Here is a 25,136-nt window from a genome sequence, read left to right on the forward strand (position 1 = left end):
CTCTCGCTCCTAGACAAGGTTAAAAAAAGAGTCGCTAATCTGATAGGCCCTGAACTGGCATCTAAGCTTCAGCCTCTGTCCCATCGACGAAACGTTGCATCCCTTTGCCTGTTCTACAAGTATTTTAATGGTGAATTCTCTGACGGACTGCAGACACTTGTGCCCCCACGACATAGACACCCTCGACAAACCCGACAGGCAGCTAAATCCCACGCCCTCACAGTAGAGATCCCTAGATGTAAAAGATCTTTTTACTCCAGTAGTTTCTTCCTGAGAACCGCTAGACTTTGGAATTCCATTCCAGGTTCCTGCTTCCCTAACTGTACTGACATGCAGAAGTTCAAGTGCAACGTGAACCGACATCTTGCTGCCCAAATCCCAACATAGTGCCCCAGTAGTTGCTGCCCCTGATAGTAGCCCCCTACACCAAAGTGGCAATGCGCCTTGTTTCGGGTGAAAATGTAATAAAATATATATATATATATATATATATATATATATATATATATATATATATATATATATATATATATATATATATGTAAGCATTTTGTGTGTTTTTATACAAAGAGGATTGTAAATTATGATATTTTTGTAAAATTGCTATGTAATTTTTGATGCCTCCACTTACACTTGATCTACACCTTATAATGCTGAGTGCTTTACAGTGAGGCATCAAATACCTTTTTTAGTTTATGGTATGGTAAGGATTGAACCCTGATTTCCTGGGCTACCTTTATTTAGCTTAAATACTAAACCTAAAAACCAATGCATATAGAACGTAGAAATGTGTTCGGTCAGTGCAGTTGGTTTACCTATAAACCTATTGTGTTTTACTGACAGGATACTCCGAATGCAGGCGATGATGCATTTACATTGTTTTATGGGAAGTTCCGAGCCAACGCACCTCGTGTTCATGCTTTGATGGAGCAGTTAGAACAGCGAACGAATAAATCACAAGAGTAAGTAATTTTCATATTTTATTTCCTATAAAATAATTACAGAAATTCCCCTCTGGACCAAAGTATTGTAGATTTGCAACAACAGATGCCACATACAAATTCAATATGTCTGAGCTTTTAGCCACTATCTTATGTAAGTTTAGAACAAAAGTTTAGACGCATTTAGTGTCATTATAATAAAATGCTACATTGCATCCTAGGAGCAACACCATCACAGTCACAACATCTTTAGAGGAAGGAGTTCCTATTTTTTGCTCTAGATATTTAGTCCTCCTACCACCACCAGTCAACACCGGGAGGAAATCTACACTTTATGCAGATAATGTGGTTACACCCATCATAACTGGATCATAAACACATAGGCATAATATAAGCTTTCCCTTTTCTGATTCCAAAATAATAATGGCTCTCTTACCAGAATTTGTCCGTTCTGATTGGCTGAGCGCTGAAAATTCTCAAATTCCGGAATTCGATTTTACCAAATAAATGAACACTGACTAACATTAAAACATAGTAACACTAACAGACATATTTTAAAGCTTAAAATCCTTTTTATTTTTCATTCACTAACTCATACATGTCAGTAATAAACACTTATGCACTTAGATTACCATGTTTCTTTTTTTTTTCAGTCATGTTTTGTTTTTTAAAATCATATTTACAATTTCTTACAGTCATGTTTTGTTTTTTAAAATCATATTTCCAAGTTCTTACAGTCATGTTTTGTTTTTTAAAATCATATTTCCAAGTTCTTACAGTCATGTTTTGTTTTTTAAAATCATATTTCCAAGTTCTTACAGTCATGTTTTGTTTTTTAAAATCATATTTCCAAGTTCTTACAGTCATGTTTTGTTTTTTAAAATCATATTTACAATTTCTTACAGTCATGTTTTGTTTTTTAAAATCATATTTCCAAGTTCTTACAGTTATGTTTTGTTTTATAAAATCATATTTCCAAGTTCTTACAGTCATGTTTTGTTTTTTAAGATCATATTTCCAAGTTCTTACAGTCATGTTTTGTTTTTTAAAATCATATTTCCAAGTTCTTACAGTCATGTTTTGTTTTTTAAAATCATATTTCCAAGTTCTTACAGTCATGTTTTGTTTTTTAAAATCATATTTCCAAGTTCTTACAGTCATGTTTTGTTTTTTAAAATCATATTTCCAAGTTCTTACAGTCATGTTTTGTTTTTTAAAATCATATTTCCAAGTTCTTACAGTCATGTTTTGTTTTTTAAAATCATATTTCCAAGTTCTTACAGTCATGTTTTGTTTTTTAAAATCATATTTACAAGTTCTTACAGTCATGTTTTGTTTTTTAAAATCATATTTCCAAGTTCTTACAGTCATGTTTTGTTTTATAAAATCATATTTCCAAGTTCTTACAGTCATGTTTTGTTTTTTAAAATCATATTTCCAAGTTCTTACAGTCATGTTTTGTTTTTTAAAATCATATTTCCAAGTTCTTACAGTCATGTTTTGTTTTTTAAAATCATATTTCCAAGTTCTTACAGTCATGTTTTGTTTTTTAAAATCATATTTCCAAGTTCTTACAGTCATGTTTTGTTTTTTAAAATCATATTTCCAAGTTCTTACAGTCATGTTTTGTTTTTTAAAATCATATTTACAAGTTCTTACAGTCATGTTTTGTTTTTTAAAATCATATTTACAAGTTCTTACAGTCATGTTTTGTTTTTTAAAATCATATTTCCAAGTTCTTACAGTCATGTTTTGTTTTTTAAAATCATATTTCCAAGTTCTTACAGTCATGTTTTGTTTTTTAAAATCATATTTCCAAGTTCTTACAGTCATGTTTTGTTTTTTAAAATCATATTTCCAAGTTCTTACAGTCATGTTTTGTTTTTTAAAATCATATTTCCAAGTTCTTACAGTCATGTTTTGTTTTTTAAAATCATATTTACAAGTTCTTACAGTCATGTTTTGTTTTTTAAAATCATATTTCCAAGTTCTTACAGTCATGTTTTGTTTTATAAAATCATATTTCCAAGTTCTTACAGTCATGTTTTGTTTTTTAAAATCATATTTCCAAGTTCTTACAGTCATGTTTTGTTTTTTAAAATCATATTTCCAAGTTCTTACAGTCATGTTTTGTTTTTTAAAATCATATTTCCAAGTTCTTACAGTCATGTTTTGTTTTTTAAAATCATATTTCCAAGTTCTTACAGTCATGTTTTGTTTTTTAAAATCATATTTCCAAGTTCTTACAGTCATGTTTTGTTTTTTAAAATCATATTTACAAGTTCTTACAGTCATGTTTTGTTTTTTAAAATCATATTTACAAGTTCTTACAGTCATGTTTTGTTTTTTAAAATCATATTTCCAAGTTCTTACAGTCATGTTTTGTTTTTTAAAATCATATTTCCAAGTTCTTACAGTCATGTTTTGTTTTTTAAAATCATATTTCCAAGGTCTTACAGTCATGTTTTGTTTTTTAAAATCATATTTACAAGTTCTTACAGTCATGTTTTGTTTTTTAAAATCATATTTCCAAGTTCTTACAGTCATGTTTTGTTTTTTAAAATCATATTTCCAAGTTCTTACAGTCATGTTTTGTTTTATAAAATCATATTTCCAAGTTCTTACAGTCATGTTTTGTTTTTTAAAATCATATTTCCAAGTTCTTACAGTCATGTTTTGTTTTTTAAAATCATATTTACAAGTTCTTACAGTCATGTTTTCTTTTTTAAAATCATATTTCCAAGTTCTTACAGTCATGTTTTGTTTTTTAAAATCATATTTCCAAGTTCTTACAGTCATGTTTTGTTTTTAAAAATCATATTTCCAAGTTCTTACAGTCATGTTTTGTTTTTTAAAATCATATTTACAAGTTCTTACAGTCATGTTTTGTTTTTTAAAATCATATTTCCAAGTTCTTACAGTCATGTTTTGTTTTTTAAAATCATATTTACAAGTTCTTACAGTCATGTTTTGTTTTTTAAAATCATATTTCCAAGTTCTTACAGTCATGTTTTGTGTTTTAAAATCATATTTCCAAGTTCTTACAGTCATGTTTTGTTTTTTAAAATCATATTTCCAAGTTCTTACAGTCATGTTTTGTTTTTTAAAATCATATTTCCAAGTTCTTACAGTCATGTTTTGTTTTATAAAATCATATTTCCAAGTTCTTACAGTCATGTTTTGTTTTTTAAAATCATATTTCCAAGTTCTTACAGTCATGTTTTGTTTTTTAAAATCATATTTACAAGTTCTTACAGTCATGTTTTGTTTTTTAAAATCATATTTCCAAGTTCTTACAGTCATGTTTTGTTTTTTAAAATCATATTTCCAAGTTCTTACAGTCATGTTTTGTTTTTTAAAATCATATTTACAAGTTCTTACAGTCATGTTTTGTTTTTTAAAATCATATTTCCAAGTTCTTACAGTCATGTTTTGTTTTTTAAAATCATATTTCCAAGTTCTTACAGTCATGTTTTGTTTTTTAAAATCATATTTACAAGTTCTTACAGTCATGTTTTGTTTTTTAAAATCATATTTACAAGTTCTTACAGTCATGTTTTGTTTTTTAAAATCATATTTCCAAGTTCTTACAGTCATGTTTTGTTTTATAAAATCATATTTCCAAGTTCTTACAGTCATGTTTTGTTTTTTAAAATCATATTTCCAAGTTCTTACAGTCATGTTTTGTTTTTTAAAATCATATTTACAAGTTCTTACAGTCATGTTTTCTTTTTTAAAATCATATTTCCAAGTTCTTACAGTCATGTTTTGTTTTTTAAAATCATATTTACAAGTTCTTACAGTCATGTTTTGTTTTTTAAAATCATATTTCCAAGTTCTTACAGTCATGTTTTGTTTTATAAAATCATATTTCCAAGTTCTTACAGTCATGTTTTGTTTTTTAAAATCATATTTCCAAGTTCTTACAGTCATGTTTTGTTTTTTAAAATCATATTTCCAAGTTCTTACAGTCATGTTTTGTTTTTTAAAATCATATTTCCAAGTTCTTACAGTCATGTTTTGTTTTTTAAAATCATATTTCCAAGTTCTTACAGTCATGTTTTGTTTTTTAAAATCATATTTCCAAGTTCTTACAGTCATGTTTTGTTTTTTAAAATCATATTTCCAAGTTCTTACAGTCATGTTTTGTTTTTTAAAATCATATTTCCAAGTTCTTACAGTCATGTTTTGTTTTTTTAAAATCATATTTCCAAGTTCTTACAGTCATGTTTTGTTTTTTAAAATCATATTTCCAAGTTCTTACAGTCATGTTTTGTTTTTTAAAATCATATTTCCAAGTTCTTACAGTCATGTTTTGTTTTTTAAAATCATATTTCCAAGTTCTTACAGTCATGTTTTGTTTTTTAAAATCATATTTCCAAGTTCTTACAGTCATGTTTTGTTTTTTAAAATCATATTTCCAAGTTCTTACAGTCATGTTTTGTTTTTTAAAATCATATTTCCAAGTTCTTACAGTCATGTTTTGTTTTTTAAAATCATATTTCCAAGTTCTTACAGTCATGTTTTGTTTTATAAAATCATATTTCCAAGTTCTTACAGTCATGTTTTGTTTTTTAAAATCATATTTCCAAGTTCTTACAGTCATGTTTTGTTTTTTAAAATCATATTTCCAAGTTCTTACAGTCATGTTTTGTTTTTTAAAATCATATTTACAAGTTCTTACAGTCATGTTTTGTTTTTTAAAATCATATTTCCAAGTTCTTACAGTCATGTTTTGTTTTTTAAAATCATATTTCCAAGTTCTTACAGTCATGTTTTGTTTTTTAAAATCATATTTACAAGTTCTTACAGTCATGTTTTGTTTTTTAAAATCATATTTCCAAGTTCTTACAGTCATGTTTTGTTTTTTAAAATCATATTTCCAAGTTCTTACAGTCATGTTTTGTTTTATAAAATCATATTTCCAAGTTCTTACAGTCATGTTTTGTTTTTTAAAATCATATTTCCAAGTTCTTACAGTCATGTTTTGTTTTTTAAAATCATATTTACAAGTTCTTACAGTCATGTTTTCTTTTTTAAAATCATATTTCCAAGTTCTTACAGTCATGTTTTGTTTTTTAAAATCATATTTACAAGTTCTTACAGTCATGTTTTGTTTTTTAAAATCATATTTCCAAGTTCTTACAGTCATGTTTTGTTTTATAAAATCATATTTCCAAGTTCTTACAGTCATGTTTTGTTTTTTAAAATCATATTTCCAAGTTCTTACAGTCATGTTTTGTTTTTTAAAATCATATTTCCAAGTTCTTACAGTCATGTTTTGTTTTTTAAAATCATATTTCCAAGTTCTTACAGTCATGTTTTGTTTTTTAAAATCATATTTCCAAGTTCTTACAGTCATGTTTTGTTTTTTAAAATCATATTTCCAAGTTCTTACAGTCATGTTTTGTTTTTTAAAATCATATTTCCAAGTTCTTACAGTCATGTTTTGTTTTTTAAAATCATATTTCCAAGTTCTTACAGTCATGTTTTGTTTTTTTAAAATCATATTTCCAAGTTCTTACAGTCATGTTTTGTTTTTTAAAATCATATTTCCAAGTTCTTACAGTCATGTTTTGTTTTTTAAAATCATATTTCCAAGTTCTTACAGTCATGTTTTGTTTTTTAAAATCATATTTCCAAGTTCTTACAGTCATGTTTTGTTTTTTAAAATCATATTTCCAAGTTCTTACAGTCATGTTTTGTTTTTTAAAATCATATTTCCAAGTTCTTACAGTCATGTTTTGTTTTTTAAAATCATATTTCCAAGTTCTTACAGTCATGTTTTGTTTTTTAAAATCATATTTCCAAGTTCTTACAGTCATGTTTTGTTTTATAAAATCATATTTCCAAGTTCTTACAGTCATGTTTTGTTTTTTAAAATCATATTTCCAAGTTCTTACAGTCATGTTTTGTTTTTTAAAATCATATTTACAAGTTCTTACAGTCATGTTTTGTTTTTTAAAATCATATTTCCAAGTTCTTACAGTCATGTTTTGTTTTTTAAAATCATATTTCCAAGTTCTTACAGTCATGTTTTGTTTTTTAAAATCATATTTCCAAGTTCTTACAGTCATGTTTTGTTTTTTAAAATCATATTTCCAAGTTCTTACAGTCATGTTTTGTTTTTTAAAATCATATTTCCAAGTTCTTACAGTCATGTTTTGTTTTTTAAAATCATATTTACAAGTTCTTACAGTCATGTTTTGTTTTTTAAAATCATATTTACAAGTTCTTACAGTCATGTTTTGTTTTTTAAAATCATATTTCCAAGTTCTTACAGTCATGTTTTGTTTTTTAAAATCATATTTACAAGTTCTTACAGTCATGTTTTGTTTTTTAAAATCATATTTACAAGTTCTTACAGTCATGTTTTGTTTTTTAAAATCATATTTCCAAGTTCTTACAGTCATGTTTTGTTTTTTAAAATCATATTTCCAAGTTCTTACAGTCATGTTTTGTTTTTTAAAATCATATTTCCAAGTTCTTACAGTCATGTTTTGTTTTTTAAAATCATATTTCCAAGTTCTTACAGTCATGTTTTGTTTTTTAAAATCATATTTCCAAGTTCTTACAGTCATGTTTTGTTTTTTAAAATCATATTTCCAAGTTCTTACAGTCATGTTTTGTTTTTTAAAATCATATTTCCAAGTTCTTACAGTCATGTTTTGTTTTTTAAAATCATATTTCCAAGTTCTTACAGTCATGTTTTGTTTTTTAAAATCATATTTCCAAGTTCTTACAGTCATGTTTTGTTTTTTAAAATCATATTTCCAAGTTCTTACAGTCATGTTTTGTTTTTTAAAATCATATTTACAAGTTCTTACAGTCATGTTTTGTTTTTTAAAATCATATTTACAAGTTCTTACAGTCATGTTTTGTTTTTTAAAATCATATTTACAAGTTCTTACAGACATGTTTTGTTTTTTAAAATCATATTTCCAAGTTCTTACAGTCATGTTTTGTTTTTTAAAATCATATTTCCAAGTTCTTACAGTCATGTTTTGTTTTTTAAAATCATATTTCCAAGTTCTTACAGTCATGTTTTGTTTTATAAAATCATATTTCCAAGTTCTTACAGTCATGTTTTGTTTTTTAAAATCATATTTCCAAGTTCTTACAGTCATGTTTTGTTTTTTAAAATCATATTTAAAAGTTCTTACAGTCATGTTTTGTTTTTTAAAATCATATTTCCAAGTTCTTACAGTCATGTTTTGTTTTTTAAAATCATATTTCCAAGTTCTTACAGTCATGTTTTGTTTTTTAAAATCATATTTCCAAGTTCTTACAGTCATGTTTTGTTTTTTAAAATCATATTTCCAAGTTCTTACAGTCATGTTTTGTTTTTTAAAATCATATTTCCAAGTTCTTACAGTCATGTTTTGTTTTTTAAAATCATATTTCCAAGTTCTTACAGTCATGTTTTGTTTTTTAAAATCATATTTCCAAGTTCTTACAGTCATGTTTTGTTTTTTAAAATCATATTTCCAAGTTCTTACAGTCATGTTTTGTTTTTTAAAATCATATTTCCAAGTTCTTACAGTCATGTTTTGTTTTTTAAAATCATATTTCCAAGTTCTTACAGTCATGTTTTGTTTTTTAAAATCATATTTCCAAGTTCTTACAGTCATGTTTTGTTTTTTAAAATCATATTTCCAAGTTCTTACAGTCATGTTTTGTTTTTTAAAATCATATTTCCAAGTTCTTACAGTCATGTTTTGTTTTTTAAAATCATATTTCCAAGTTCTTACAGTCATGTTTTGTTTTTTAAAATCATATTTACAAGTTCTTACAGTCATGTTTTGTTTTTTAAAATCATATTTCCAAGTTCTTACAGTCATGTTTTGTTTTTTAAAATCATATTTCCAAGTTCTTACAGTCATGTTTTGTTTTTTAAAATCATATTTACAAGTTCTTACAGTCATGTTTTGTTTTTTAAAATCATATTTCCAAGTTCTTACAGTCATGTTTTGTTTTTTAAAATCATATTTCCAAGTTCTTACAGTCATGTTTTTTTTTTTAAAATCATATTTCCAAGTTCTTACAGTCATGTTTTGTTTTTTAAAATCATATTTCCAAGTTCTTACAGTCATGTTTTGTTTTTTAAAATCATATTTACAAGTTCTTACAGTCATGTTTTGTTTTTTAAAATCATATTTACAAGTTCTTACAGTCATGTTTTGTTTTTTAAAATCATATTTCCAAGTTCTTACAGTCATGTTTTGTTTTTTAAAATCATATTTCCAAGTTCTTACAGTCATGTTTTGTTTTTTAAAATCATATTTCCAAGTTCTTACAGTCATGTTTTGTTTTTTAAAATCATATTTCCAAGTTCTTACAGTCATGTTTTGTTTTTTAAAATCATATTTACAAGTTCTTACAGTCATGTTTTGTTTTTTAAAATCATATTTACAAGTTCTTACAGTCATGTTTTGTTTTTTAAAATCATATTTACAAGTTCTTACAGACATGTTTTGTTTTTTAAAATCATATTTCCAAGTTCTTACAGTCATGTTTTGTTTTTTAAAATCATATTTCCAAGTTCTTACAGTCATGTTTTGTTTTTTAAAATCATATTTCCAAGTTCTTACAGTCATGTTTTGTTTTATAAAATCATATTTCCAAGTTCTTACAGTCATGTTTTGTTTTTTAAAATCATATTTCCAAGTTCTTACAGTCATGTTTTGTTTTTTAAAATCATATTTAAAAGTTCTTACAGTCATGTTTTGTTTTTTAAAATCATATTTCCAAGTTCTTACAGTCATGTTTTGTTTTTTAAAATCATATTTCCAAGTTCTTACAGTCATGTTTTGTTTTTTAAAATCATATTTCCAAGTTCTTACAGTCATGTTTTGTTTTTTAAAATCATATTTCCAAGTTCTTACAGTCATGTTTTGTTTTTTAAAATCATATTTCCAAGTTCTTACAGTCATGTTTTGTTTTTTAAAATCATATTTCCAAGTTCTTACAGTCATGTTTTGTTTTTTAAAATCATATTTCCAAGTTCTTACAGTCATGTTTTGTTTTTTAAAATCATATTTCCAAGTTCTTACAGTCATGTTTTGTTTTTTAAAATCATATTTCCAAGTTCTTACAGTCATGTTTTGTTTTTTAAAATCATATTTACAAGTTCTTACAGTCATGTTTTGTTTTTTAAAATCATATTTCCAAGTTCTTACAGTCATGTTTTGTTTTTTAAAATCATATTTCCAAGTTCTTACAGTCATGTTTTGTTTTTTAAAATCATATTTCCAAGTTCTTACAGTCATGTTTTGTTTTTTAAAATCATATTTCCAAGTTCTTACAGTCATGTTTTGTTTTTTAAAATCATATTTCCAAGTTCTTACAGTCATGTTTTGTTTTTTAAAATCATATTTCCAAGTTCTTACAGTCATGTTTTGTTTTTTAAAATCATATTTCCAAGTTCTTACAGTCATGTTTTGTTTTTTAAAATCATATTTCCAAGTTCTTACAGTCATGTTTTGTTTTTTAAAATCATATTTCCAAGTTCTTACAGTCATGTTTTTTTTTTTAAAATCATATTTCCAAGTTCTTACAGTCATGTTTTGTTTTTTAAAATCATATTTCCAAGGTCTTACAGTCATGTTTTGTTTTTTAAAATCATATTTCCAAGTTCTTACAGTCATGTTTTGTTTTTTAAAATCATATTTACAAGTTCTTACAGTCATGTTTTGTTTTTTAAAATCATATTTCCAAGTTCTTACAGTCATGTTTTGTTTTTTAAAATCATATTTACAAGTTCTTACAGTCATGTTTTGTTTTTTAAAATCATATTTCCAAATTCTTACAGTCATGTTTTGTTTTTTAAAATCATATTTCCAAGTTCTTACAGTCATGTTTTGTTTTTTAAAATCATATTTACAAGTTCTTACAGTCATGTTTTGTTTTTTAAAATCATATTTCCAAGTTCTTACAGTCATGTTTTGTTTTTTAAAATCATATTTCCAAGTTCTTACAGTCATGTTTTGTTTTTTAAAATCATATTTACAAGTTCTTACAGTCATGTTTTGTTTTTTAAAATCATATTTCCAAGTTCTTACAGTCATGTTTTGTTTTTTAAAATCATATTTCCAAGTTCTTACAGTCATGTTTTGTTTTTTAAAATCATATTTACAAGTTCTTACAGTCATGTTTTGTTTTTTAAAATCATATTTCCAAGTTCTTACAGTCATGTTTTGTTTTATAAAATCATATTGCCAAGTTCTTACAGTCATGTTTTGTTTTTTAAAATCATATTTCCAAGTTCTTACAGTCATGTTTTGTTTTTTAAAATCATATTTACAAGTTCTTACAGTCATGTTTTCTTTTTTAAAATCATATTTCCAAGTTCTTACAGTCATGTTTTGTTTTTTAAAATCATATTTCCAAGTTCTTACAGTCATGTTTTGTTTTTTAAAATCATATTTCCAAGTTCTTACAGTCATGTTTTGTTTTTTAAAATCATATTTCCAAGTTCTTACAGTCATGTTTTGTTTTTTAAAATCATATTTCCAAGTTCTTACAGTCATGTTTTGTTTTTTAAAATCATATTTACAAGTTCTTACAGTCATGTTTTGTTTTTTAAAATCATATTTCCAAGTTCTTACAGTCATGTTTTGTTTTTTAAAATCATATTTCCAAGTTCTTACAGTCATGTTTTGTTTTATAAAATCATATTTCCAAGTTCTTACAGTCATGTTTTGTTTTTTAAAATCATATTTACAAGTTCTTACAGTCATGTTTTCTTTTTTAAAATCATATTTCCAAGTTCTTACAGTCATGTTTTGTTTTTTAAAATCATATTTACAAGTTCTTACAGTCATGTTTTGTTTTTTAAAATCATATTTCCAAGTTCTTACAGTCATGTTTTGTTTTATAAAATCATATTTCCAAGTTCTTACAGTCATGTTTTGTTTTTTAAAATCATATTTCCAAGTTCTTACAGTCATGTTTTGTTTTTTAAAATCATATTTACAAGTTCTTACAGTCATGTTTTCTTTTTTAAAATCATATTTCCAAGTTCTTACAGTCATGTTTTGTGTTTTAAAATCATATTTCCAAGTTCTTACAGTCATGTTTTGTTTTTTAAAATCATATTTCCAAGTTCTTACAGTCATGTTTTGTTTTTTAAAATCATATTTCCAAGTTCTTACAGTCATGTTTTGTTTTTTAAAATCATATTTCCAAGTTCTTACAGTCATGTTTTGTTTTTTAAAATCATATTTCCAAGTTCTTACAGTCATGTTTTGTTTTTTAAAATCATAGTTCCAAGTTCTTACAGTCATGTTTTGTTTTTTAAAATCATATTTCCAAGTTCTTACAGTCATGTTTTGTTTTTTAAAATCATATTTCCAAGTTCTTACAGTCATGTTTTGTTTTTTAAAATCATATTTACAAGTTCTTACAGTCATGTTTTGTTTTTTAAAATCATATTTCCAAGTTCTTACAGTCATGTTTTGTTTTATAAAATCATATTGCCAAGTTCTTACAGTCATGTTTTGTTTTTTAAAATCATATTTCCAAGTTCTTACAGTCATGTTTTGTTTTTTAAAATCATATTTACAAGTTCTTACAGTCATGTTTTGTTTTTTAAAATCATATTTCCAAGTTCTTACAGTCATGTTTTGTTTTTTAAAATCATATTTCCAAGTTCTTACAGTCATGTTTTGTTTTTTAAAATCATATTTCCAAGTTCTTACAGTCATGTTTTGTTTTTTAAAATCATATTTAAAAGTTCTTACAGTCATGTTTTGTTTTTTAAAATCATATTTACAAGTTCTTACAGTCATGTTTTGTTTTTTAAAATCATATTTCCAAGTTCTTACAGTCATGTTTTGTTTTTTAAAATCATATTTACAAGTTCTTACAGTCATGTTTTGTTTTTTAAAATCATATTTACAAGTTCTTACAGTCATGTTTTGTTTTTTAAAATCATATTTACAAGTTCTTACAGTCATGTTTTGTTTTTTAAAATCATATTTCCAAGTTCTTACAGTCATGTTTTGTTTTTTAAAATCATATTTCCAAGTTCTTACAGTCATGTTTTGTTTTTTAAAATCATATTTCCAAGTTCTTACAGTCATGTTTTGTTTTTTAAAATCATATTTCCAAGTTCTTACAGTCATGTTTTGTTTTTTAAAATCATATTTCCAAGTTCTTACAGTCATGTTTTGTTTTTTAAAATCATATTTCCAAGTTCTTACAGTCATGTTTTGTTTTTTAAAATCATATTTCCAAGTTCTTACAGTCATGTTTTGTTTTTTAAAATCATATTTCCAAGTTCTTACAGTCATGTTTTGTTTTTTAAAATCATATTTCCAAGTTCTTACAGTCATGTTTTGTTTTTTAAAATCATATTTACAAGTTCTTACAGTCATGTTTTGTTTTTTAAAATCATATTTACAAGTTCTTACAGTCATGTTTTGTTTTTTAAAATCATATTTACAAGTTCTTACAGACATGTTTTGTTTTTTAAAATCATATTTCCAAGTTCTTACAGTCATGTTTTGTTTTTTAAAATCATATTTCCAAGTTCTTACAGTCATGTTTTGTTTTTTAAAATCATATTTCCAAGTTCTTACAGTCATGTTTTGTTTTATAAAATCATATTTCCAAGTTCTTACAGTCATGTTTTGTTTTTTAAAATCATATTTCCAAGTTCTTACAGTCATGTTTTGTTTTTTAAAATCATATTTAAAAGTTCTTACAGTCATGTTTTGTTTTTTAAAATCATATTTCCAAGTTCTTACAGTCATGTTTTGTTTTTTAAAATCATATTTCCAAGTTCTTACAGTCATGTTTTGTTTTTTAAAATCATATTTCCAAGTTCTTACAGTCATGTTTTGTTTTTTAAAATCATATTTCCAAGTTCTTACAGTCATGTTTTGTTTTTTAAAATCATATTTCCAAGTTCTTACAGTCATGTTTTGTTTTTTAAAATCATATTTCCAAGTTCTTACAGTCATGTTTTGTTTTTTAAAATCATATTTCCAAGTTCTTACAGTCATGTTTTGTTTTTTAAAATCATATTTCCAAGTTCTTACAGTCATGTTTTGTTTTTTAAAATCATATTTCCAAGTTCTTACAGTCATGTTTTGTTTTTTAAAATCATATTTCCAAGTTCTTACAGTCATGTTTTGTTTTTTAAAATCATATTTCCAAGTTCTTACAGTCATGTTTTGTTTTTTAAAATCATATTTCCAAGTTCTTACAGTCATGTTTTGTTTTTTAAAATCATATTTCCAAGTTCTTACAGTCATGTTTTGTTTTTTAAAATCATATTTCCAAGTTCTTACAGTCATGTTTTGTTTTTTAAAATCATATTTACAAGTTCTTACAGTCATGTTTTGTTTTTTAAAATCATATTTCCAAGTTCTTACAGTCATGTTTTGTTTTTTAAAATCATATTTCCAAGTTCTTACAGTCATGTTTTGTTTTTTAAAATCATATTTACAAGTTCTTACAGTCATGTTTTGTTTTTTAAAATCATATTTCCAAGTTCTTACAGTCATGTTTTGTTTTTTAAAATCATATTTCCAAGTTCTTACAGTCATGTTTTTTTTTTTAAAATCATATTTCCAAGTTCTTACAGTCATGTTTTGTTTTTTAAAATCATATTTCCAAGTTCTTACAGTCATGTTTTGTTTTTTAAAATCATATTTACAAGTTCTTACAGTCATGTTTTGTTTTTTAAAATCATATTTACAAGTTCTTACAGTCATGTTTTGTTTTTTAAAATCATATTTCCAAGTTCTTACAGTCATGTTTTGTTTTTTAAAATCATATTTCCAAGTTCTTACAGTCATGTTTTGTTTTTTAAAATCATATTTCCAAGTTCTTACAGTCATGTTTTGTTTTTTAAAATCATATTTCCAAGTTCTTACAGTCATGTTTTGTTTTTTAAAATCATATTTACAAGTTCTTACAGTCATGTTTTGTTTTTTAAAATCATATTTACAAGTTCTTACAGTCATGTTTTGTTTTTTAAAATCATATTTACAAGTTCTTACAGACATGTTTTGTTTTTTAAAATCATATTTCCAAGTTCTTACAGTCATGTTTTGTTTTTTAAAATCATATTTCCAAGTTCTTACAGTCATGTTTTGTTTTTTAAAATCATATTTCCAAGTTCTTACAGTCATGTTTTGTTTTATAAAATCATATTTCCAAGTTCTTACAGTCATGTTTTGTTTTTTAAAATCATATTTCCAAGTTCTTACAGTCATGTTTTGTTTTTTAAAATCATATTTAAAAGTTCTTACAGTCATGTTTTGTTTTTTAAAATCATATTTCCAAGTTCTTACAGTCATGTTTTGTTTTTTAAAATCATATTTCCAAGTTCTTACAGTCATGTTTTGTTTTTTAAAATCATATTTCCAAGTTCTTACAGTCATGTTTTGTTTTTTAAAATCATATTTCCAAGTTCTTACAGTCATGTTTTGTTTTTTAAAATCATATTTCCAAGTTCTTACAGTCATGTTTTGTTTTTTAAAATCATATTTCCAAGTTCTTACAGTCATGTTTTGTTTTTTAAAATCATATTTCCAAGTTCTTACAGTCATGTTTTGTTTTTTAAAATCATATTTCCAAGTTCTTACAGTCATGTTTTGTTTTTTAAAATCATATTTCCAAGTTCTTACAGTCATGTTTTGTTTTTTAAAATCATATTTACAAGTTCTTACAGTCATGTTTTGTTTTTTAAAATCATATTTCCAAGTTCTTACAGTCATGTTTTGTTTTTTAAAATCATATTTCCAAGTTCTTACAGTCATGTTTTGTTTTTTAAAATCATATTTCCAAGTTCTTACAGTCATGTTTTGTTTTTTAAAATCATATTTCCAAGTTCTTACAGTCATGTTTTGTTTTTTAAAATCATATTTCCAAGTTCTTACAGTCATGTTTTGTTTTTTAAAATCATATTTCCAAGTTCTTACAGTCATGTTTTGTTTTTTAAAATCATATTTCCAAGTTCTTACAGTCATGTTTTGTTTTTTAAAATCATATTTCCAAGTTCTTACAGTCATGTTTTGTTTTTTAAAATCATATTTCCAAGTTCTTACAGTCATGTTTTTTTTTTTAAAATCATATTTCCAAGTTCTTACAGTCATGTTTTGTTTTTTAAAATCATATTTCCAAGGTCTTACAGTCATGTTTTGTTTTTTAAAATCATATTTCCAAGTTCTTACAGTCATGTTTTGTTTTTTAAAATCATATTTACAAGTTCTTACAGTCATGTTTTGTTTTTTAAAATCATATTTCCAAGTTCTTACAGTCATGTTTTGTTTTTTAAAATCATATTTACAAGTTCTTACAGTCATGTTTTGTTTTTTAAAATCATATTTCCAAATTCTTACAGTCATGTTTTGTTTTTTAAAATCATATTTCCAAGTTCTTACAGTCATGTTTTGTTTTTTAAAATCATATTTACAAGTTCTTACAGTCATGTTTTGTTTTTTAAAATCATATTTCCAAGTTCTTACAGTCATGTTTTGTTTTTTAAAATCATATTTCCAAGTTCTTACAGTCATGTTTTGTTTTTTAAAATCATATTTACAAGTTCTTACAGTCATGTTTTGTTTTTTAAAATCATATTTCCAAGTTCTTACAGTCATGTTTTGTTTTTTAAAATCATATTTCCAAGTTCTTACAGTCATGTTTTGTTTTTTAAAATCATATTTACAAGTTCTTACAGTCATGTTTTGTTTTTTAAAATCATATTTCCAAGTTCTTACAGTCATGTTTTGTTTTATAAAATCATATTGCCAAGTTCTTACAGTCATGTTTTGTTTTTTAAAATCATATTTCCAAGTTCTTACAGTCATGTTTTGTTTTTTAAAATCATATTTACAAGTTCTTACAGTCATGTTTTCTTTTTTAAAATCATATTTCCAAGTTCTTACAGTCATGTTTTGTTTTTTAAAATCATATTTCCAAGTTCTTACAGTCATGTTTTGTTTTTTAAAATCATATTTCCAAGTTCTTACAGTCATGTTTTGTTTTTTAAAATCATATTTCCAAGTTCTTACAGTCATGTTTTGTTTTTTAAAATCATATTTCCAAGTTCTTACAGTCATGTTTTGTTTTTTAAAATCATATTTACAAGTTCTTACAGTCATGTTTTGTTTTTTAAAATCATATTTCCAAGTTCTTACAGTCATGTTTTGTTTTTTAAAATCATATTTCCAAGTTCTTACAGTCATGTTTTGTTTTATAAAATCATATTTCCAAGTTCTTACAGTCATGTTTTGTTTTTTAAAATCATATTTACAAGTTCTTACAGTCATGTTTTCTTTTTTAAAATCATATTTCCAAGTTCTTACAGTCATGTTTTGTTTTTTAAAATCATATTTACAAGTTCTTACAGTCATGTTTTGTTTTTTAAAATCATATTTCCAAGTTCTTACAGTCATGTTTTGTTTTATAAAATCATATTTCCAAGTTCTTACAGTCATGTTTTGTTTTTTAAAATCATATTTCCAAGTTCTTACAGTCATGTTTTGTTTTTTAAAATCATATTTACAAGTTCTTACAGTCATGTTTTCTTTTTTAAAATCATATTTCCAAGTTCTTACAGTCATGTTTTGTGTTTTAAAATCATATTTCCAAGTTCTTACAGTCATGTTTTGTTTTTTAAAATCATATTTCCAAGTTCTTACAGTCATGTTTTGTTTTTTAAAATCATATTTCCAAGTTCTTACAGTCATGTTTTGTTTTTTAAAATCATATTTCCAAGTTCTTACAGTCATGTTTTGTTTTTTAAAATCATATTTCCAAGTTCTTACAGTCATGTTTTGTTTTTTAAAATCATAGTTCCAAGTTCTTACAGTCATGTTTTGTTTTTTAAAATCATATTTCCAAGTTCTTACAGTCATGTTTTGTTTTTTAAAATCATATTTCCAAGTTCTTACAGTCATGTTTTGTTTTTTAAAATCATATTTACAAGTTCTTACAGTCATGTTTTGTTTTTTAAAATCATATTTCCAAGTTCTTACAGTCATGTTTTGTTTTATAAAATCATATTGCCAAGTTCTTACAGTCATGTTTTGTTTTTTAAAATCATATTTCCAAGTTCTTACAGTCATGTTTTGTTTTTTAAAATCATATTTACAAGTTCTTACAGTCATGTTTTGTTTTTTAAAATCATATTTCCAAGTTCTTACAGTCATGTTTTGTTTTTTAAAATCATATTTCCAAGTTCTTACAGTCATGTTTTGTTTTTTAAAATCATATTTCCAAGTTCTTACAGTCATGTTTTGTTTTTTAAAATCATATTTAAAAGTTCTTACAGTCATGTTTTGTTTTTTAAAATCATATTTACAAGTTCTTACAGTCATGTTTTGTTTTTTAAAATCATATTTCCAAGTTCTTACAGTCATGTTTTGTTTTTTAAAATCATATTTACAAGTTCTTACAGTCATGTTTTGTTTTTTAAAATCATATTTACAAGTTCTTACAGTCATGTTTTGTTTTTTAAAATCATATTTACAAGTTCTTACAGTCATGTTTTGTTTTTTAAAATCATATTTCCAAGTTCTTACAGTCATGTTTTGTTTTTTAAAATCATATTTCCAAGTTCTTACAGTCATGTTTTGTTTTTTAAAATCATATTTCCAAGTTCTTACAGTCATGTTTTGTTTTTTAAAATCATATTTCCAAGTTCTTACAGTCATGTTTTGTTTTTTAAAATCATATTTCCAAGTTCTTACAGTCATGTTTTGTTTTTTAAAATCATATTTCCAAGTTCTTACAGTCATGTTTTGTTTTTTAAAATCATATTTCCAAGTTCTTACAGTCATGTTTTGTTTTTTAAAATCATATTTCCAAGTTCTTACAGTCATGTTTTGTTTTTTAAAATCATATTTACAAGTTCTTACAGTCATGTTTTGTTTTTTAAAATCATATTTACAAGTTCTTACAGTCATGTTTTGTTTTTTAAAATCATATTTACAAGTTCTTACAGTCATGTTTTGTTTTTTAAAATCATATTTCCAAGTTCTTACAGTCATGTTTTGTTTTTTAAAATCATATTTACAAGTTCTTACAGTCATGTTTTGTTTTTTAAAATCATATTTACAAGTTCTTACAGTCATGTTTTGTTTTTTAAAATCATATTTCCAAGTTCTTACAGTCATGTTTTGTTTTTTAAAATCATATTTCCAAGTTCTTACAGTCATGTTTTGTTTTTTAAAATCATATTTCCAAGTTCTTACAGTCATGTTTTGTTTTATAAAATCATATTTCCAAGTTCTTACAGTAATGTTTTGTTTTTTAAAATCATATTTCCAAGTTCTTACAGTCATGTTTTGTTTTTTAAAATCATATTTAAAAGTTCTTACAGTCATGTTTTGTTTTTTAAAATCATATTTCCAAGTTCTTACAGTCATGTTTTGTTTTTTAAAATCATATTTCCAAGTTCTTACAGTCATGTTTTGTTTTTTAAAATCATATTTCCAAGTTCTTACAGTCATGTTTTGTTTTTTAAAATCATATTTACAAGTTCTTACAGTCATGTTTTGTTTTTTAAAATCATATTTCCAAGTTCTTACAGTCATGTTTTGTTTTTTAAAATCATATTTACAAGTTCTTACAGTCATGTTTTGTTTTTTAAAATCATATTTCCAAGTTCTTACAGTCATGTTTTGTTTTTTAAAATCATATTTCCAAGTTCTTACAGTCATGTTTTGTTTTTTAAAATCATATTTACAAGTTCTTACAGTCATGTTTTGTTTTTTAAAATCATATTTCCAAGTTCTTACAGTCATGTTTTGTTTTTTAAAATCATATTTACAAGTTCTTACAGTCATGTTTTGTTTTTTAAAATCATATTTACAAGTTCTTACAGTCATGTTTTGTTTTTTAAAATCATATTTCCAAGTTCTTACAGTCATGTTTTGTTTTTTAAAATCATATTTACAAGTTCTTACAGTCATGTTTTGTTTTTTAAAATCATATTTCCAAGTTCTTACAGTCATGTTTTGTTTTTTAAAATCATATTTCCAAGTTCTTACAGTCATGTTTTGTGTTTTAAAATCATATTTCCAAGTTCTTACAGTCATGTTTTGTGTTTTAAAATCATATTTCCAAGTTCTTACAGTCATGTTTTGTTTTTTAAAATCATATTTACAAGTTCTTACAGTCATGTTTTGTTTTTTAAAATCATATTTCCAAGTTCTTACAGTCATGTTTTGTTTTTTAAAATCATATTTCCAAGTTCTTACAGTCATGTTTTGTTTTTTAAAATCATATTTACAAGTTCTTACAGTCATGTTTTGTTTTATAAAATCATATTTCCAAGTTCTTACAGTCATGTTTTGTTTTTTAAAATCATATTTCCAAGTTCTTACAGTCATGTTTTGTTTTTTAAAATCATATTTCCAAGTTCTTACAGTCATGTTTTGTTTTTTAAAATCATATTTACAAGTTCTTACAGTCATGTTTTGTTTTTTAAAATCATATTTACAAGTTCTTACAGTCATGTTTTGTTTTTTAAAATCATATTTACAAGTTCTTACAGTCATGTTTTGTTTTTTAAAATCATATTTCCAAGTTCTTACAGTCATGTTTTGTTTTATAAAATCATATTTCCAAGTTCTTACAGTCATGTTTTGTTTTTTAAAATCATATTTCCAAGTTCTTACAGTCATGTTTTGTTTTTTTAAATCATATTTACAAGTTCTTACAGTCATGTTTTCTTTTTTAAAATCATATTTACAAGTTCTTACAGTCATGTTTTGTTTTTTAAAATCATATTTACAAGTTCTTACAGTCATGTTTTGTTTTTTAAAATCATATTTCCAAGTTCTTACAGTCATGTTTTGTTTTTTAAAATCATATTTCCAAGTTCTTACAGTCATGTTTTGTTTTTTAAAATCATATTTCCAAGTTCTTACAGTCATGTTTTGTTTTTTAAAATCATATTTCCAAGTTCTTACAGTCATGTTTTGTTTTTTAAAATCATATTTCCAAGTTCTTACAGTCATGTTTTGTTTTTTAAAATCATATTTCCAAGTTCTTACAGTCATGTTTTGTTTTTTAAAATCATATTTACAAGTTCTTACAGTCATGTTTTGTTTTTTAAAATCATATTTCCAAGTTCTTACAGTCATGTTTTGTTTTTTAAAATCATATTTCCAAGTTCTTACAGTCATGTTTTGTTTTTTAAAATAATATTTACAAGTTCTTACAGTCATGTTTTGTTTTTTAAAATCATATTTCCAAGTTCTTACAGTCATGTTTTGTTTTTTAAAATCATATTTCCAAGTTCTTACAGTCATGTTTTGTTTTTTAAAATCATATTTCCAAGTTCTTACAGTCATGTTTTGTTTTTTAAAATCATATTTCCAAGTTCTTACAGTCATGTTTTGTTTTTTAAAATCATATTTACAAGTTCTTACAGTCATGTTTTGTTTTTTAAAATCATATTTACAAGTTCTTACAGTCATGTTTTGTTTTTTAAAATCATATTTACAAGTTCTTACAGTCATGTTTTGTTTTTTAAAATCATATTTCCAAGTTCTTACAGTCATGTTTTGTTTTTTAAAATCATATTTCCAAGTTCTTACAGTATTGTTTTGTTTTTTAAAATCATATTTCCAAGTTCTTACAGTCATGTTTTGTTTTTTAAAATCATATTTCCAAGTTCTTACAGTCATGTTTTGTTTTTTAAAATCATATTTCCAAGTTCTTACAGTCATGTTTTGTTTTTTAAAATCATATTTCCAAGTTCTTACAGTCATGTTTTGTTTTTTAAAATCATATTTCCAAGTTCTTACAGTCATGTTTTGTTTTTTAAAATCATATTTACAAGTTCTTACAGTCATGTTTTGTTTTTTAAAATCATATTTACAAGTTCTTACAGTCATGTTTTGTTTTTTAAAATCATATTTACAAGTTCTTACAGTCATGTTTTGTTTTTTAAAATCATATTTCCAAGTTCTTACAGTCATGTTTTGTTTTTTAAAATCATATTTCCAAGTTCTTACAGTCATGTTTTGTTTTTTAAAATCATATTTACAAGTTCTTACAGTCATGTTTTGTTTTTTAAAATCATATTTCCAAGTTCTTACAGTCATGTTTTGTTTTTTAAAATCATATTTCCAAGTTCTTACAGTCATGTTTTGTTTTTTAAAATCATATTTCCAAGTTCTTACAGTCATGTTTTGTTTTATAAAATCATATTTCCAAGTTCTTACAGTCATGTTTTGTTTTTTAAAATCATATTTCCAAGTTCTTACAGTCATGTTTTGTTTTTTAAAATCATATTTAAAAGTTCTTACAGTCATGTTTTGTTTTTTAAAATCATATTTCCAAGTTCTTACAGTCATGTTTTGTTTTTTAAAATCATATTTCCAAGTTCTTACAGTCATGTTTTGTTTTTTAAAATCATATTTCCAAGTTCTTACAGTCATGTTTTGTTTTTTAAAATCATATTTCCAAGTTCTTACAGTCATGTTTTGTTTTTTAAAATCATATTTCCAAGTTCTTACAGTCATGTTTTGTTTTTTAAAATCATATTTCCAAGTTCTTACAGTCATGTTTTGTTTTTTAAAATCATATTTCCAAGTTCTTACAGTCATGTTTTGTTTTTTAAAATCATATTTCCAAGTTCTTACAGTCATGTTTTGTTTTTTAAAATCATATTTACAAGTTCTTACAGTCATGTTTTGTTTTTTAAAATCATATTTCCAAGTTCTTACAGTCATGTTTTGTTTTTTAAAATCATATTTCCAAGTTCTTACAGTCATGTTTTGTTTTTTAAAATCATATTTCCAAGTTCTTACAGTCATGTTTTGTTTTTTAAAATCATATTTCCAAGTTCTTACAGTCATGTTTTGTTTTTTAAAATCATATTTACAAGTTCTTACAGCCATGTTTTGTTTTTTAAAATCATATTTACAAGTTCTTACAGTCATGTTTTGTTTTTTAAAATCATATTTCCAAGTTCTTACAGTCATGTTTTGTTTTTTAAAATCATATTTACAAGTTCTTACAGTCATGTTTTGTTTTTTAAAATCATATTTACAAGTTCTTACAGTCATGTTTTGTTTTTTAAAATCATATTTCCAAGTTCTTACAGTCATGTTTTGTTTTTTAAAATCATATTTCCAAGTTCTTACAGTCATGTTTTGTTTTTTAAAATCATATTTCCAAGTTCTTACAGTCATGTTTTGTTTTTTAAAATCATATTTCCAAGTTCTTACAGTCATGTTTTGTTTTATAAAATCATATTTCCAAGTTCTTACAGTCATGTTTTGTTTTTTAAAATCATATTTCCAAGTTCTTACAGTCATGTTTTGTTTTTTAAAATCATATTTAAAAGTTCTTACAGTCATGTTTTGTTTTTTAAAATCATATTTCCAAGTTCTTACAGTCATGTTTTGTTTTTTAAAATCATATTTCCAAGTTCTTACAGTCATGTTTTGTTTTTTAAAATCATATTTCCAAGTTCTTACAGTCATGTTTTGTTTTTTAAAATCATATTTACAAGTTCTTACAGTCATGTTTTGTTTTTTAAAATCATATTTCCAAGTTCTTACAGTCATGTTTTGTTTTTTAAAATCATATTTACAAGTTCTTACAGTCATGTTTTGTTTTTTAAAATCATATTTACAAGTTCTTACAGTCATGTTTTGTTTTTTAAAATCATATTTCCAAGTTCTTACAGTCATGTTTTGTTTTTTAAAATCATATTTCCAAGTTCTTACAGTCATGTTTTGTTTTATAAAATCATATTTCCAAGTTCTTACAGTCATGTTTTGTTTTTTAAAATCATATTTACAAGTTCTTACAGTCATGTTTTGTTTTTTAAAATCATATTTCCAAGTTCTTACAGTCATGTTTTGTTTTTTAAAATCATATTTCCAAGTTCTTACAGTCATGTTTTGTTTTTTAAAATCATATTTCCAAGTTCTTACAGTCATGTTTTGTTTTTTAAAATCATATTTCCAAGTTCTTACAGTCATGTTTTGTTTTTTAAAATCATATTTCCAAGTTCTTACAGTCATGTTTTGTTTTTTAAAATCATATTTACAAGTTCTTACAGTCATGTTTTGTTTTTTAAAATCATATTTACAAGTTCTTACAGTCATGTTTTGTTTTTTAAAATCATATTTCCAAGTTCTTACAGTCATGTTTTGTTTTATAAAATCATATTTCCAAGTTCTTACAGTCATGTTTTGTTTTTTAAAATCATATTTCCAAGTTCTTACAGTCATGTTTTGTTTTTTAAAATCATATTTAAAAGTTCTTACAGTCATGTTTTGTTTTTTAAAATCATATTTCCAAGTTCTTACAGTCATGTTTTGTTTTTTAAAATCATATTTCCAAGTTCTTACAGTCATGTTTTGTTTTTTAAAATCATATTTCCAAGTTCTTACAGTCATGTTTTGTTTTTTAAAATCATATTTCCAAGTTCTTACAGTCATGTTTTGTTTTTTAAAATCATATTTACAAGTTCTTACAGTCATGTTTTGTTTTTTAAAATCATATTTACAAGTTCTTACAGTCATGTTTTGTTTTTTAAAATCATATTTCCAAGTTCTTACAGTCATGTTTTGTTTTTTAAAATCATATTTCCAAGTTCTTACAGTCATGTTTTGTTTTTTAAAATCATATTTCCAAGTTCTTACAGTCATGTTTTGTTTTTTAAAATCATATTTCCAAGTTCTTACAGTCATGTTTGTTTGCGTGTGTGCATACGGTAGGCTGAAAAAATTTTTATTTTTCATTAAATACTTCTTAGATATTTTACTAAACGTTGGGCTTTTGCGATTATGTTACTGAACCATTTTTTAGAATCGTATTAAAAAGTTATTACAGTGGTGTTTGGTGTTTGTTTGTTTGCGCGTATGTGCGTGCATGTGTAAGCCACAGCAACGCATGGCTGGGTACAGCTAGTAAAAAATAAACTTCAATTCTGCAAATTACGTTTCAGGAAATGAGATTAAAGAGCAGGAAGTAGCTCTTTGTAAATAAAAAGAAAAAAATTGTCTCTTTTTCTTTCTTTCTGTCTTTGGTTTAGGATGGAATTCAGATAAAGATTTTTAGAGCTTGCATGACCCTTCCCTACCCATAAGAACGTGGGGAGGGGGAGTAGGAAGTGAGTTCAGATAACAGGAAGTAACACTTCTCTCTAGAAGAAAAAAGAAAGAATAGTCTCTCTTTCTCCTTTTTCTCTCTCTTTCTCCTTTTTCTCTC

The 25,136-nt window shown here is 24.3% G+C and overlaps 1 protein-coding gene across 2 annotated transcripts in view; it reads left to right on the forward strand.

The window, feature by feature from the left end:
* The window catches only part of LOC145297823 (conserved oligomeric Golgi complex subunit 3-like), a 153,899-nt gene that overhangs the window by 32,110 nt on the left and 96,653 nt on the right, over positions 1–25,136 (forward strand). For both annotated transcript variants that reach the window (XM_080144145.1, XM_080144147.1), the window contains exon 8: positions 844–962. In XM_080144145.1, coding sequence (XP_080000271.1) covers positions 844–962 — 119 coding nt within the window. The remainder of the gene's footprint in view (positions 1–843; positions 963–25,136) is intronic.

The sequence above is a fragment of the Euprymna scolopes genome, chromosome 18 (assembly GCF_053919585.1).
Source record: "Euprymna scolopes isolate OS-2025 chromosome 18, ASM5391958v1, whole genome shotgun sequence".
Taxonomy (NCBI): Eukaryota; Metazoa; Mollusca; class Cephalopoda; order Sepiida; family Sepiolidae; genus Euprymna; species Euprymna scolopes.